Below are 16,136 nucleotides of genomic sequence, written 5' to 3' on the forward strand. Positions count from 1 at the left end.
AACAAAGAAAATAAAAATTTACAGGAGGGTTATCTCCACTTACAATACCATCAAGCAAAATATTACTATAATGTCAGTTTCATTCTCTCCATATAAATGTTTCTTTAAAATAGACTTACTAAGCCTTATAGCTTGCATTTATTTGGTACCAGAACAGGCTTATCCTATTTTTCATATGTTTTAACTACTTAACACTCTTTTGTATATGTGTGAACAATTTAGCTATATAATCTGTGTAGTAATCACAAAGTCTTAAGGACTCTAAAAGACAATCCTTACTAAAAAGTAAAATAAAAAAGACATCCCCATGTCATATACTACAAATATTTAGGGTTAGAGAGATAGCTTAGCATTTAAGGCACTTGCCTACAAATCCTAAGGACCCTGGTTCGATTCTCCAGGTCCCATGTAAGCCAGATACACATGGTGGTGCATGTGTCTGGAGTTCGTTTGCAGTGGCTAGAGGCCCTGGTGCTCCCATTCTCATTCACTTTCTCTCTCTCTCTCTCCCCCTCTTGCTCTGTCTCTAATAAATAAATAAAATAAATTTAAAAAATTGTCTGATCTGTTTACTATAGATATGAAAAGAAACACTGACTTCTAATATATTTAAGTAGCAGCAATCGTTTTTTAAAATATTTGGTAAATGCAGTAGCATGATTTATTGAAATTGTTGATTAATCATCTCATAAAATCTGAATTAAAAGGTTAAAGGTTTCAGAAATATGACACTGCAAGCTCACCTCAGACCTCCAGATCTAAGCATCAATGAAGGTCAGGTTGCAGTACTAATGGTTAGATAGCAATATCTGTAGACACTCAATATTCTGTATAGTGTAGAGTTTGCATTTAACTTAATACATCTTCCCATTTTAAATATTTTAAATAATCTCTATATTATTTCTACTGCTATTACATTGTAAACACTGTATAACTTAAGACAATAGCGGCAAGGAAAAAGCTATGCTGTTTTTTCCAAATGTGCTACTGTGTTGAGCTGAATACACAGATCCCAAAATCAGAGTGATTTTTGTTGTTTGTTTTTTTATTTTTTTCCACATGAGGTCTCACTCCAGCCTGGCTGACCAGGACTGACTGTAGCCCAGGCCGGCCTCAAGCACACAGTGATCCTCCTGAAATAGCCTCTGGCTAAGGCAGAGTGTTATTACTATAGGGAATAGTTACTGAATGATTTCCATATTTGAAATAATGCAAAAATGTGCTTTCAAATTGGCTTAACCAAGTCATTTTAGACATTTATACAGCTGAAGAAACAGCAAAACTAATTACAAACTTTTGTTTAAAGTAAACAGATAACAATTCTTACTAAGTGTACAGCATGATCTATTTCTTCAGTAGTTACACCTGGTTTAATCATCCCAGCAGCGATATCCAGAACTTCTCTAGCAAGCTGTAAAATAAAATTTAGTATGTTCAAAAATAAAACAAATCTATACACTGTACTGATTTAGATTTTTGTAAAAATTGGGAAAATGAAATTGATCTTTCAATATTATTTTGCATATAATATTTAAATGTCACAAATTTATAATATAAAATGTAGGTTAAAATATAAATTTACATAAAATTGGGCTAAGGTTAATTTCTTAAGATATTTTTATTTATTTGTGTGTATGAGAGAGAGAGAGAATGGGTATGTCAGGGTCTTTTACAAACAAACTCCATACGCATGTGCCACAATCAGGCTTTACATGGGTATTTATAAAGCCAGAGAAATTGAACCCTGGCCAGCAGGCTTTGCAGGCAATCATTTTTAATCACTAAGCCAACTCCCTAGTCCCTAACGTTCATTTAAAAAGCTAAAATGATATACACATAATAAAGCACATTCTAAATTATCTAAATAATTTTGATAAAGGTTAAGTCTTATAATATTTCTTTAATTTTATTTTATTAATAAACCATGATAATCCCCCATAACATTTTTACAATGGGGGAGAGTAAACAGAAAAGAAGAGATTAATTCAAAAAAATCATAACATGAGCGAAGAAATGGTTTTGCAGTTAAGGCACTTGCCTACAAAGCCAAGGGATACAACTGCAATTCCCCAGTGCCCACATAAAGCCAGATGTACAAAGTGTTGCACACATCTGGAGTTCGTTTACAGCAGGTAGAGGCCCTGGCAAACCCATTCTTTCTGTCTCTCTTCTATCTATTTGCAAATAAATGAATTTTTAAAAAGAAAAAAGGGGACACTGGCAAGATGGCTTAGAGGTTAAGGTATATGCCTGCAAAGCCAAAGGATCCCGGTTCAACTCTCCAGCACCCACGTAAGCCAGATGCACAAGGGGCACATACATCTAGAGTTCATTTGCAGTGGCTGCAAGCCCTGGTGCACCTATTTTCTCTCTTTCTCTTGCTCTTTTTCTCTCAAAATTAAAAAAAAAAAAAATGTCATGGGCTGGGAAGACAGCTTAACAGTTAAGGCATTTCCCTCAAAGCCAAAGGACCCATGTTTGGTTCTCCAGTATCCACTTAAGGCAGATGCACAAGGTGGTGCATGTGTCTGGAGTTTGCTTGCAGTGGCTAGAGGCCCTAGTATGCCCATTCTCTCTCTCAAATAAATAAATAAAATATTTTTAAAAAATGGTATCCCAGAACTGAAGAGATGGCTAACCAGTTAAGGTGCATACCTGCACAGCCAAAGTACTCAAGTTCAATTCTCCAGGTCCCACGTTAGCCAGATGCACAAATGGGTTAATGCATCTGGAGTTTGTTTGCAGTGGCTGGAGGCCCTGGCACACCCATTCTCACTCACTCTCTGTCTCTCTCTCTCTCCCTTTGTCTCAAATAAATAAATAAAAATAAATATTTAAAATAAAAATAATATCCCATATCCATGACCTCAAAGTGCCTGACACTACCTACACAAGACCATCATAATAGTAGGAAATGATGATGACACCAAAAAAGAGAGACTGATTGAGAGGTGGAGGGGATATAATGGAGAGTGGAGGTTCAAAGGGGAAAGTTGGGGGACAGAGGGAATTACCAGGGGATATTGTTTACAATCATGGAAGTTCTTAATTATTAAAAAAAAAAAAAATTTAAACCAGGCGTGGCAGTGCACACCTTTAATCCCAGCACATGGGAGGCAGAGGTAGGAGGACTGCCATGAGTTCGAGGCCACCCTGGAACTCCATGACGAATTGGGCTACAGTGAGACCCCACCTCAAAAAAAAAAAAAAAAAAAAAAAAAATTTAAGCCAGGCGTGGTGGCGCATGCCTTTAATCCCAGCACTCAGGAGGCAGAGGTAGGAGGATGACATGAATTCGAGGCCACTCTGAGACTCCATAGTGAATTCCAGGTCAGCCTAGACTAGAGTGAGACCCTATCTCGAAAAACCAAAAAAAAAAAAAAAAAAAAGTTAAATAGTTAAAAAATAAACATGTATTATTTCCTGCCACTAAAGAAAAAATAATATCCCAAATTCTTATGGACAGGGAGGACCAGGGCAAATTCATCTTTGTATCTGCATAATGTAATGAATGAATGTTATCCAAATTAAAAAAAAAAAAAAAGTAGTTGGGGCTAGAGAAATGGCTTAGTGGTTAAGGTACTTGTCTGCAAAGCCAAAGACCCAGGTTCAATTTTCCGGTACCCACAAAAGCCAGGTGCATAAGGGGACACATGCACCTGGAGTTCGTTTGCAGTGGCTAGAGACCCTGGTGTGCTCCTTCTCTATCCCCTCCTGCCCCCGCTTGCAAAAAATAAATAAATAAAAAGTAACTGAATATATAATGTGAATGGTAAAGGAAAACAAATAGCAATCAAATGAAGATGCCTTGCTTTTTGTTTTTTTTCAAGGTAGGGTCTCACTCTAGCTCAGGCTGAACTAGAATTCACTATGTAATCTCAGGGTGGCCTTGAACTCACAAGCTATCCTCCTACTCCACAGTGCTGGAATTAAAGGTGTGCACCACACCTGGCTTCAAACACTTTTTCTACAATCACTAAAAGTATGACTACTTATATTCTTACAGTGTAACACTTTTAACCCTTATAAATCAGCAAATCACTGACTTAAGTCTAAGTCATGAGTAAGCATATTCTACCCCAGGAGGAACTTACCCTACATACAAGCCGCATCCCTTCTATGTCTTCAGCTGACAGTAATTTAATTTGAGAAGTACCTTTAAGAGCCTGTTCAGATTCAGACATTCCTAGAATACAAAATTGGTAAGTAAAACCAAAGCAAATGGAAACAGAAATTACAGGATTTGGTTTTATACAGGTTCAGGTAAATGCTGCTGTGTAAAGTTTCATTGTTAATTCACACACACACACACACACACACACACGGAAAGAGAGAGGTCATATATAAAATCCACTTCTCACTCTGGGTCAGTCAAAAAATTGTGGAAAATACTGCCAAATGATCTTTGTTAATAAAAGCTAATTCAAGTTTCACACACATTTAAAATAAGCCAATTCAACAATTACTTCAAAATCTTATATAACAAATAATCAACTAGTATTGCTTGAAAACAATAGTGGAAAGATTCCAACTGAAATGCTACCAAGCATTTTATTTTGTTGTTGTTGTTATTATTTTGTTTTTCAAGATAGGGCTCACTCTAGCCCAGGCAGACCTGGAATTCACTATATAGTCTCAGGGTGGCCTCAAACTCACAGTGATCCTACCATTCCCTCCCAAGTGCCGGGATCAAAGGCATGTGCCACCACACCTGGCCAAAATTATTTTAAAAGTCACCATGATTTAGGCAGGGTTATTAGTTCAATATTCAAATATAAGTGGTCATCTAGAAAGCAAATTCTCCTGTTTTGTTTATTTTTTTTTTATTTGTTTTTGGTTTTTTGAGGTAGGGTCTCACTCTGGCTCAGGCTGACCTGGAATTCACTATGTAGTCTCAGGGTGGCCTCGAACTCTCAGCGATCCTCCTACTTCTGCCTCCCGAGTGCTGGGATTAAAGGCGTGCGCCACCATGCCCGGCTCTGTTTTGTTTTTAATTTATTTATTTATTTGGGAGCAACAGAGAGAGAGAGAGAGAATGGAGGCACCAAGGCCTCCAGCCACTACAAACGAATTCCAGATGCATGATCCACCTTGTGCATCTGGCTTACGTGGGTCCTAGGGAATCGAGCCTTGAACCAGGGTCCTCAGGCTTCACAGGTAAGCGCTTAACTGCTAAGACATCTCTCCAGCCCCTAGAAAAACAATTCTTGCAGGGCGTAGTGGTGTATGCCTTTAATCCCAGCACTTGGAAGGCAGAGTTAAGAAGATCACTGTGAGTTTCAAGGCCACCATGAGACAAGGGAGGGGAGGAGAGGGGCGGGGAAAGGAGGGAAGGGAACGGAAGAGAGGAAAGAGAGAGAGAGAAACAAACAAACAAACAGAAACCAGGGCTGGAGAGTTGGTTTATCAATTAAGGTGTTTGCCTGCAAAGCCAAAAGATCTCCGTTCCATTCTCTAGGACCCACATAAGCCAGATGCACAAGGAGGTATATACATCTGGAGTTCTTTTGCAATGGCTAGAGACCCTGGTGTGCCCATTTTCTCTCTCTCTTTCTCTCTCTCCCCCTCCCTCTCTCCCTCCCTCTCTCTCTCTTCCTCCCCCCCCCCCCAATCCCAGCACTCAGGGAGCAAAGGTAGGAGGATCACTGTGAGTTCAAAGCCACCCTGAGATTACATAGTAAATTCCAGGTCATCCTGGGCTAGAGTGAGACCCTACATCCAAAAAAAAAAAACAGACAAAAAAAGCAGAAACCACACATGTAAAATCTAAAAGGAAAAAATAAGCTGGGCATGGTGGTACACGCCTTTAATCCCAGCATCTGGGAGGCAAAGGTACAAAGATAACAGACAGTTTGAGGCCACCCTGAGACTAGTGAATTCCAGGTCAGCCTGAGCTATGGTAAAACCCTACCTCGAAAAGCCAAAATAAATAAATAAAAAATAAAAGTAAATATTAAAATCATCAATTTCATATATATATCTCCCTAGAATAAAAGAACCATCTGATGAATGAAAATAAGAATTCAGGAAATTGGTACCTTGTACAATAAATATACTGAAATCAATAACTTTACCATAATACAAACAAGTTAGAAAATACAAAAAGGGCTAGAGAGATAGCTTAGTAGTTAAAGCATATGCCTGCAAAACCAAAGGACCCAGGTCCAAGACCCTTGTAAGCCAGATGCACAAGGTGGTACATGTATCTGGAGTTCGTTTACAGTGAGTGGAGACCCTGGCATTCCCATTCATTCTATCTCTCTACCTCTCTCATATAAATAAATAAAAATACAATATTAAAAAAAAAATTTAAAGGCTGGAAAGATTGCTTAACAGTTAAGGTGCTTGCTTGCAAAGGACCCAGGTTCAATTCTCCAGGACTACCACGTAAGCCAGATGCACAAGGTGGCACATGCATGTGGAGTTTGTCTTCAATAGCTGGAGACCCTGATGCACCCATATTCATTCATTAATTTTCATTCATTCATTTATTCATTCTCTCTCTGCCTGTATCTCAAAAAAATTATTATTATTTTGGTTTTTGAGGTAGGGTCTCACTCTAGCCTAGGCTGACCTGGAATTCACGATGTAGTCTCAGGGTGGCCTTGAGCTCTTGGCAATCCTCCTATCTCTGCCTCCCAACCTCCCGAGAGCTGGGATTAAAGGCGTGCGCCACCACGCCCGGCTTCAAATATTTTATACACACACACAGTAATAAATGATCTTCAGGAGGAAGCCTGAAAAATATCAAAGAGACTGAAATAGAAGACACTTGCCTGCAAAGCCAAAGGACCTCAGTTCTATTCTCCAGGACCCACATAAGACAGATGTATGAGGCAGCACATGCAAAAGTGGAACTCATTTGCAGTGGCAAGAGGCCCTGGTGTGCCCATTTTCTCTCTCTGTCTCCCTCGCTCCCTCCCTCTTCCTCTTTTTCTCTCTCACAAATAAATAAATAAAATATATTTTTAAAAAATAGAAAACTGGGCTGGAGAAATGTCTTAGCAGTTAAGCGCTTGCCTGTGAAGCCTAAGGACCCCGGTTCAAGGCTCCAGTCTCCAGGACCCACGTTAGCCAGATGCACAAGGGGGCTCACGTGTCTGGAGTTCGTTTGCAGTGGCTGGAAGCCCTGGCACGCCCATTCTCTCTCTCTCTCTATCTGCCTCTTTCTCTCTGTTACTCTCAAATAAATAAATAAAAATGAACAAAAAAAAATTTTTTAATAGAAAACCATACTCTGTCCTTGGATAGGAAATTCAATATTGTCAAGGTACCAATTCTTCAAAAATTAATCTGTAAGTTCAATACTATGCTTAATAAAAAAATGCCAACAGGCTATTTTTGGGAAGCAAAACAAAGTAATTCTAAATTTTATGCAGAAAATAAACATGAAAGAATACACAAAAAGGTGTACTCTTTGGCGTATCCTTGTGTATCCTTGGTGGCACACACCTTTAATTCTAGCACTTGAGAAGCAGAGGTAGATGAATTGCCTTGAGTTCGATACTAGCCTGAGACTACATAATGAATTTCAGGTCAGTCTGGGCTAGAGCAAAACCCTACCTCAGGCTGGCTTCAACTCGGTAATCTTCTTACCTCAAAAGACCAAAACTAAAGTTAAATAAAAAACATGCATGTGGAAAAGAAATATGGTTTCCTTTATCTCAGAAATCAAAAGAAGCTTAGCTTATACTAAATCATATGAATTGAAAATAGTAGCACACACCTGTAATTCCAGCTCTCAGGAGGCTGAGACAGGAGGATTACAAGTTTGAGGCCAGTTTGGGATATATTTTAAAATCAAAAGCTAAATAAATAACAATAGGCAATATGAAATTCTTGGTATTCAACCATCTTAGACATTCATAAAGAGTAATTTCACCTAGTCTAACCTACATTATATTGCACAGATCCAAAGGTTAACTCCATTGACCTGTGTTGCAAAATGCCCATCTTCTCTGCATGTCTTACTATTATTATCTATAAAATACAGAAGACAACAGAACCTACCTCAGAAATGTTGAAAGTATTAAATGGAGTAACACGTGCAAAGAACTTAGCACAGTGCCTGACACATAGTTAAGCAAAAATAAACATCAGTTACAATTATAGATTAGAATCATCCTCCTCCTCTTCCTTACTGCCATTATCACCACCATTACTACTCTTTTCTATGACTGCAGCAGGGCAAATTTTTTGGCCTTCACTTAAGCCTCCATACCCTACATTTACCTTACTTTAGGTAAGGGACCATGATAAAATCAAAACTTCTAAGTGTGGGCGGGGAGGGAATTACCATGGGATTTTTTTTTATAATTATGGAAAATGCTAATAAAAATTTAAAAAAAAAAACTTCTTCAATTTCCCCCTCCCCAAATAATAATTTATATAACATAAAACAGAGTATTGTTCTACATGTAGTCTTAAGTGGCTGAACACTGTTTTTAGAACTGGATAGATGCCTAATGGGGAGGAAAGAACCTTTAGTTCTCTTAAATACTCTAACGTGGCTTAAAGACAATGTTTATATTAGAAGTCCAGCATTGAAAACCTTCTGTAAGAAAAGTACTCCTTCCTTTTGCAGTAATAACCAAGCCCACACTGAAAAATGTCAGCCAAGCACTTACCTAATGGATGATCTGCATAATCTGGTCTTTGAATATAACTTGGCACTGGCCTTGTTGGCATCTAAAAACAACAATGACTTGTTAAAAACCTACTACCTAGTAAGAAAATAAAGTCAGGGGCAAAGGGGATGGGGGGGTCTCTATGTTCAAGTAAAAGCTTTTAAATGAATACTTTAATTGACATCTGACATATCAAAGCAGGTATGTATTTCATTAAAATTGTTTTTACTTGCATAGTGTCAATGCTACCCTTCATGTTAAGAAAGGAGAGTGTCCAGAGCCATCAGAGATTGGAGATCAAATATAGATCACAAGGTGCCTTGCTGTTCCAAACAAACTGGCAAGCTGACAACAATAAACAATGTCTCAAAGTAAATGTAAAGGTGGTCAGTGGAAGGGATGATTAAGAAAAGTATGATAAATTTTGTATTTTCCTAAGTTTTAAATTAAAATTGTTTTTCTTTTATAAATAGAAAAACATGGGGCTGGAGAGATGGCTTAGCGGTTAAGTGCTTGCCTGTGAAGCCTAAGGACCCCGGTTCGAGGCTCGATTCCCCAGGACCCATGTTAGCCAGATGCAAAAGGGGATGCACGCGTCTGGAGTTCATTTGCAGTGGCTGGAGGCCCTGGAGCCCATTTTCTCTCCCTCCCTCCCTCCTTCCCTCCCTCCCTCTTTCTCCCTCTGTCTGTCGCTCTCAAATAAATAAATAAACAAAATTAAAAAGAAAACCATCAGTCAAGTGAACTTAAGTATTTAAGGATAGCAAACAGATTTCAACCTAGGAGACTTTCTATGATAAAACTCATAAGTCCTATATACCAAACAGATAGGTAGGTGTCCATTCACTCCCTCTCTGCCTCTTTTTTTTTGTTTTGTTTTGAGGTAGGGTTTCACTCTAGCCCAGGCTGACCTGAAATTCACTATGTAGTCTCAGGGTGGCCTCAAACTCGCAGCAATCCACCTCCTACCTCTGCCTCCTGAGTGCTGGGATTAAAAGCATGCCCAGGTTCTGCCTCTTTCTCTCAAATAAATAAATAAAAATAAATATATTTTTGGGATGGAGGGATGGCTTAACAGTTAAGGCGTTTGCCTGCAAAGCCAAAGGACCCGGGTTCAATTCCCCAGAACCCACATTAGCCAGAGGCACAAGGAGGCGCATGCATCTGGAGTTCATTTGCAGTGGCTGGAGGCCCTGGCACACCCATTCGCTCTCTATCAAATAAATAATAAAGTATTTTTTAAAATAAATATATGTATTTTAAAAGTTGTAATGGAGCTGGAGAGATGGCTCAATACTTAAGGCCTTGCCTTCAGCACCTAAAGACCACACAGTTCAATCCCCAGGTACCCATGTAAAGCCAGTTGAACAAAGTGGCTCACACATCTGGAATCCATTTGAAGTGGTTAGAGGCCCTGCCGCACCCATTCTCTCTGTGTGTCTCTCTTCTATCTCATTCTGCTTGCAAATGCAACAAGTTTAAAAAAAAATAAATAAAGTTGCAATGAATCACATTAAAAAAAAATTTAGGTCAGGCGTGGTGGTGCACGCCTTTAATCCCAGCACTCAGGAGGTAGAGGTAGTCGGATCACCATGAGTTTGAGGCTGCCTTGTGACTATATAGTTAATCCCAGGTCAGCCTGGACCAGAGTGAGACCCTACCTCAAAAAACAAAGAAACAAACAAACAAAAAAAATTTAGAAAGCTGTCATGCCAGCCAAAACATATTTATTTACTCCACGGGGCTAGAGAGATGGCTTTGTGGTTAAGGCGCTTGCTTGTCTGCATAGCTTAACAACCAGAGTTCAATTACACAGTCCCCACGTAAAGCCAGTTGCACAAAATGGAGCATACATCTGAAGTTCGTTTCCTGTGGCTAGAGGCTCTGGTACACCCATTATCTCTATCTAAATCCCTTCTATCTCTCCGCTTGCAAATAAAACGCATGCCTTTAATCCCAGCACTCGGGAGGCAGAGGTTGGCAGATTGCTGTGAGTTCTAGGCCACCCTGAGACTACATAGTGAATTCCAGGTTAGAGTGGGCTAGAGCAAGACCCTACCTCGAAAAAAAAAAAAAACTCCATAAAATGTTTACTTGACTCCTTTTTTAAAAAATATTTTTTTATTTTATATATTTGAGAGAGAGAACAAGAGGGAGAATATGGGCACACCAGGGCCTTTAGTCACTGCAAATAAACTCCAGACACATGTGCCACCTTGTGCATCTGGTTTATGTGGGAATCAAATATGGATCCTTTGGCTTTTGAGGCAAGTGCCTTAACCACTAAGCCATCTCTCCAGCCACCTCTTCTTTTTTTTCTTTAGTACCCATACTAAGAAATTATGAAGTTGAAATTTCCATGATTTTTTTTAGCAAAAATGCTTTTTTTATATGTACAGTATATGCACATGTGTGGAGATGTACATCCCCATACGCATACATGCAGAACCAGAGGAAAACATCTCGCACCTTCCTCTATCACTCTTCTACTTTTGTTTCCTAGAGACAGTCTCTCACTGAAACAGAGCAAGCCTCAGTAATTTTCCTGTCTCTGTCCCACTCAGGTCTAGGGTTCCAGGCAAGCACAGCCACACATGGCTTTTACATAAGTGCAGAGGATCAAGCTCAGGTCATTATGCTTGTATTGCTAGCACTGTTGCACCCCAGCCCCTCTTTTCTTTTTATAAAAGTAATGAAGTTTTAATCTTTTAGTCTAAAAATTTCCCCATTTCCTCCATATCTACCAAGTATCCCTTAGAATACAAGTTCCTTTCTGAACTCAATCCTGTTTACCCAGTCAATAAAATGCACATTATAAGCATTTTTAGGAAACTGAAAAGTAACTAAAAGGAACATTAAGGTCTTATTACCTTATTTACTCACCAGTGGGTAATGTGGTCTGAGTTTACCAGTATATCGATAACCTGCCCATGGGTCAGTGTTAATATCACCTTCTACAGTCCAGGAAGATACTTCTCGTTTTGCTTTTTCATCTTCTGGGAGATGGACAGATGTGAAAACAGAAAAGGAGAAATTTAGTAATCAGGCTGCTCAACAGCCACAGTTACTTGAATAACAGCGAGCAGAGTCACCCTAATCTAACAGAGCCACTTCTTTTCTCCTATCTTCACAATCCTTACAACTCCTTGTAGGAGATCAAAATGCCCAGAGAGGAGGGAATCGATACCTAAACAAAACATATGCTTGTTTGTACCAAAACCTTATAGAACTGCCCTTCTCAATGCTAAATGCATTCATTCTACAATATCAACTTGTAAAAAGTTCATTTTAAAATATGAATTGTGAGTGGTAGCAAAACCTTCCCAAATGATATCAGACTCTTACTACAAGAGATCGAAAGCAAACATATCAAAAACAGAAATTTTCAAAACCAGGTGTGGTGGCACAAGCCTGTAAGTCCAGCAAGCAGACGTGAAGGCAGGAGGATCAGAAGTTCAAGGTCATCAGTGGCTACACTGAGTTTGAGGCCACCATGGGTTACATAAGACCCTGTCTCAAAAATAAAATTAAAAAAAAAAAAAAACAAAAAAAAAAACGGGGCTAGAGAGATGGCTTGTGGTTAAGGCACTTGCCTACAAAGCCAAAGGACCCAGGTTATATTCCCCAGAACCCACATAAACCAGGTACACAAGTGGCACATGTGTCTGGAGTTCATTTGCAGCAGTTAGAGGCCCTGGTGCACCCATTCTCTCAATCTGCCTCTTTCTCTCTCTCCCTCAAATAAATGAATAAAAATAATACTAAAAAAAAATAATATGCTGGATGTGGTGGTACATGCCTCTAATCCCAGAACTTGGGAGGTGGAGGAAGGAGGACTGCTGTTTGTTTGAGACCAACCTGACATTGACTACATAGTGAATTCCAGATCAGCCTGGACTAGAGCAAGACCCTATACCTTGCCTATAAAGCCTAATGACCTGGGTTCAATTCCCCAGTACCCATGTAAAGCCAGATGCACAAAGTGGTACATGCTTCTGGAGTTCGTGTGCAGCAGCTAGAGGCCCTGGCATGCCCCATTCTCATTTTCTCTCACTCCTTGAAAATAAATAAAATAAATAATAAATAATAATTTCATACTTGACTGATAAATGGCCTTCACGTTAATTTTTCAAACTGCTCTGAAAATTTCATGACTATCATTTGCTCTATGAGAGGGAATATGTGCCTAATACTGAAAATCTATGACTGGGGAGGCCATGAGCCCTACGAGTGGCTGCTGGTGTCTGGCTAAATACATATTATATGCTCACCAAGCTACCTGGTAAGCACTTCCCTTAACGTTCATACCCATATATTAATGCTACTGTTACTTTTGGTTACAGAAACTTCTTTTTTCAGATAGTAGTGACCTCTGGGATGACTCAAAAGGCACTATGGAGCCGAGCATGGTGGTGCACGCTTTTAATGCCAGCACTTGGGAGGCAGAGGTAGGAGGATCACCAGGAGTTCAAGGCTACCCTGAGACTACATAGTAAATTCCAGGTCAGCCTGGGCTAGAGTGAAACCCTACTTCGAATAACATAAAAAAAAAATTAAAAAAAAATGACCTCACAGTGCCTGGCACTACCTACATAAGACCCTCATAATAGGAAGAAAAGATGATGACATCAAAATGAGAGAGAGACTGAGAGGGGAATGGGATATGATGGAGTGGAGTTGTGAAGGGAAAAGTGAGGGGGGAGGGAATTATCATGGTTTATTGTCTATAATTAAGGAAGTTATCAATTAAAAAAATTTAAAAAGCCAAGTGTGGTGTCACATGCCTTTAATCCCAGCACTAAGCAAGCAGAACTGGAAGGACTGCCAAGAGTCTGAAGCCACCATTGAGACTACATAGTAAATTCCAGGTCAGCCTGGGCTAGAGTGAAACCCTACCTCAAAAAAACAAAAAATAAACAAACATATAAAATTTTAAAAAATTAGTTGTGTGCTTTTAATTAGGGACTTTACGATTTGTTTTTCTTCACTTTGATATAGAATTTTAAAAAGTATGTGTCTAAGTCACTTAAACAAGTTTTCCTAAGGTCTACACAAAAATATTTTTTTCTTTTTTGGTTTTACAAGGTAGGGTCTCACTCTAGTTCAGGCTGACCTGGAATTCACCATGGAGTCTCAAGGTGGCCTCGAACTCATGGTGATCCTACTCATTCTGCCTCACGTATGCTGGGATTAAAGGCATGTGCCAACACACCCGGCTACACAAAAAGGTAAGACACTTTGAAGCGAAGAGTGTAAGGAGGATAAGCGATTCGACTTACTTGCTTTCTTATGTAGTAACTTGTGAGTAGTCCAACTTCCTTTAAAACACTCCTAAAAGAGCAAACAAAGCAATTAGTTTCTAGGCCTTCATTAATTAGAAGAATGTTTAAGGATTTTTGTTTTGTTTTGTTTTTGGTTTTTAGTTTTTTTTGTTTTTCAAGGTAAGGTTTCACTCTATCTCAGACTGACCTGGATTTCACTACATAGCTTCAGGGTGGCCTCCAACAGCAATTCCTCTACCTCTGCCTCCGGAGTGCTGGGATTAAAGGCATGCGCCACCATGCCCATCCGGCTTCTTTAAGGAATTTTTGTGTATGGTGGAGTGTAGTGTGCTTATGATAAAGGTAGATACACAAAACCAATGCACATGTGTACAAAGGCCAGAAAAAGATATCAAGTAGCCTCCTCTATCATTCTCTCACTTACATCCTTGAGATGCAGCCTCTCATTAAACCGGGAGCTGTGTTACCCATTGATTCTCCTGCCTCCACCCATTGGTACTGGGGTACCAAGCACGTATGGCCATGCCCGGCTTTTTACAAGTATACTGAGGATTGAACTCAGTTCTTCATGTTTAACACAGCAAATATTCTTATCCCTGATTCATCTCCCCAGTCCCTAAGGAATATCTTATATAAAAAATACTTAGTGCAAATTTTATTTGCACAACTAAAACTTGTGGATTAGCAAATTAAGTACTGGGAAATGTTTAAGAATAAACATCAGGGATGCAAAGGTGGCTCAGCGGTTAAAGGTTTGCTTCCGAAGTCTGGGTTTGACTCCCTAATACACACATAAAGCCAGATACATAAAGTAGCACATGTGTCTGGAGGTCATTTGCAGTGGCTAGAGCCCCTGGTGTGGCCGTTCTCTTTCTATATCTGCCCCCCACCCCGTCTCTTTCTCTTCATCATGAATGAGTAAATGAAATAAAGTAACATGTAATCTAGAGGCTGAAGAGATGGCTCAGCTGTTAAAGTGCTTGCCTGCAAAGCTCAACAACCTGGGTTTGATTCCCCAGTACCCACGTAAAGCCATATGTACTGGGTGGTACATGCATCTGGAGTTTGTAGTGGCTGGACGCCCTAGAGCCCCCATTCTCAATATCTCTGCTTGCAAATAAATAATCAAGATGCAGGCGATATGATATGAAAGTGGATTAGCCAACAGCAACCCAGTTAACATAAAATTATCTCATATATATATATATATATATATATATATATATATATATATATATATATAATGTATAGTCTCCATTTAACATTAATCAAAAAATAATTTTAGCTGGGTGTGGTGGCACACACCTTTAATCCCAGCACTCGGAAGACAGAGGTAGGAGAACTGCCATGAGTTCAAGGCCACCCTGAGACTACATAGTGAATTCCAGGTCAGCCTAAGCTAAAGTGAGACCCTTCATCAAAAAAAAAAAAAAAAAATCATAATAATAATAATTTTAACCCTGAAGATAAATAAAGTTGGATTTACATGGCTAAGAACTGCATGCAGATGGTTAGAAAACCCAAGCATCAAATTAACTCAAGATGCAAAAATATCTACACTAGAATACAAAAAACACGAAAAATCAAGACAATTCCCACCAAAAATTATTAATCCATCAAAAATGTGGAGAATGGAATTTCAAAGGGGAAAATGGGAGGGAGGAGGGAGAGTATTACCATGGGATATTTTTTATAATCATGGAAAATGTTAATAAAAATTGAGAAAAAAAATGACCCCTAGTGAAACTGTTTTATATGAAATGCCTAACAAAGATTTCAAACAAATGATTAGCTCTATACTCAAAAAATCAAAGGAGTCAAAGAAGAAAACAAATTCTTGAAGGAGAACACAGGAAACCAACTTAATGAAATAAGGAGGTCACTACAATACATGAATAGGGAAATAGAAATAATGAAAAAAATACCAATCAGAAATATTAGAAATGAAAAACAGAGTAAGTCAAAAAGAAAACTCTATAGATATAAAGTCTCACCAGTAGAAGGCATCAAAGAGAGGACAGAATATCTAAAGTAGAAGACCAGGTGGGAGATCTAATAGAGTCTAATACAGAAAAAGAAAAACTAATAGGAAGGCATAAATAGGAATTTCAAGACATTTGGGACACTGTAAGAGATCAAACATAAGAATTCAGGGCACAGTAGGAGAAGAATTTCACTCCAAAGACATAGCAGGGATTTTCAACAAAATCATAAAAGAAAACTTCCC

General features: G+C 38.9%; 1 protein-coding gene across 1 annotated transcript in view; it reads right to left on the minus strand.

Moving 5' to 3' along the window:
• Metap1 (methionyl aminopeptidase 1) overlaps nt 1–16,136 on the minus strand; it is an 84,858-nt gene that overhangs the window by 22,621 nt on the left and 46,101 nt on the right. Inside the window, exons 2-6 of the mRNA XM_004661636.2 lie at nt 13,907–13,958; nt 11,511–11,623; nt 8,628–8,688; nt 4,095–4,186; nt 1,328–1,411 (exon numbers count right to left, since the gene is read on the minus strand). Of these exons, the coding sequence (XP_004661693.1) occupies nt 1,328–1,411; nt 4,095–4,186; nt 8,628–8,688; nt 11,511–11,623; nt 13,907–13,958 (402 nt within the window). The remainder of the gene's footprint in view (nt 1–1,327; nt 1,412–4,094; nt 4,187–8,627; nt 8,689–11,510; nt 11,624–13,906; nt 13,959–16,136) is intronic.

Source organism: Jaculus jaculus, chromosome 2 (assembly GCF_020740685.1).
Source record: "Jaculus jaculus isolate mJacJac1 chromosome 2, mJacJac1.mat.Y.cur, whole genome shotgun sequence".
NCBI lineage: Eukaryota > Metazoa > Chordata > Mammalia > Rodentia > Dipodidae > Jaculus > Jaculus jaculus.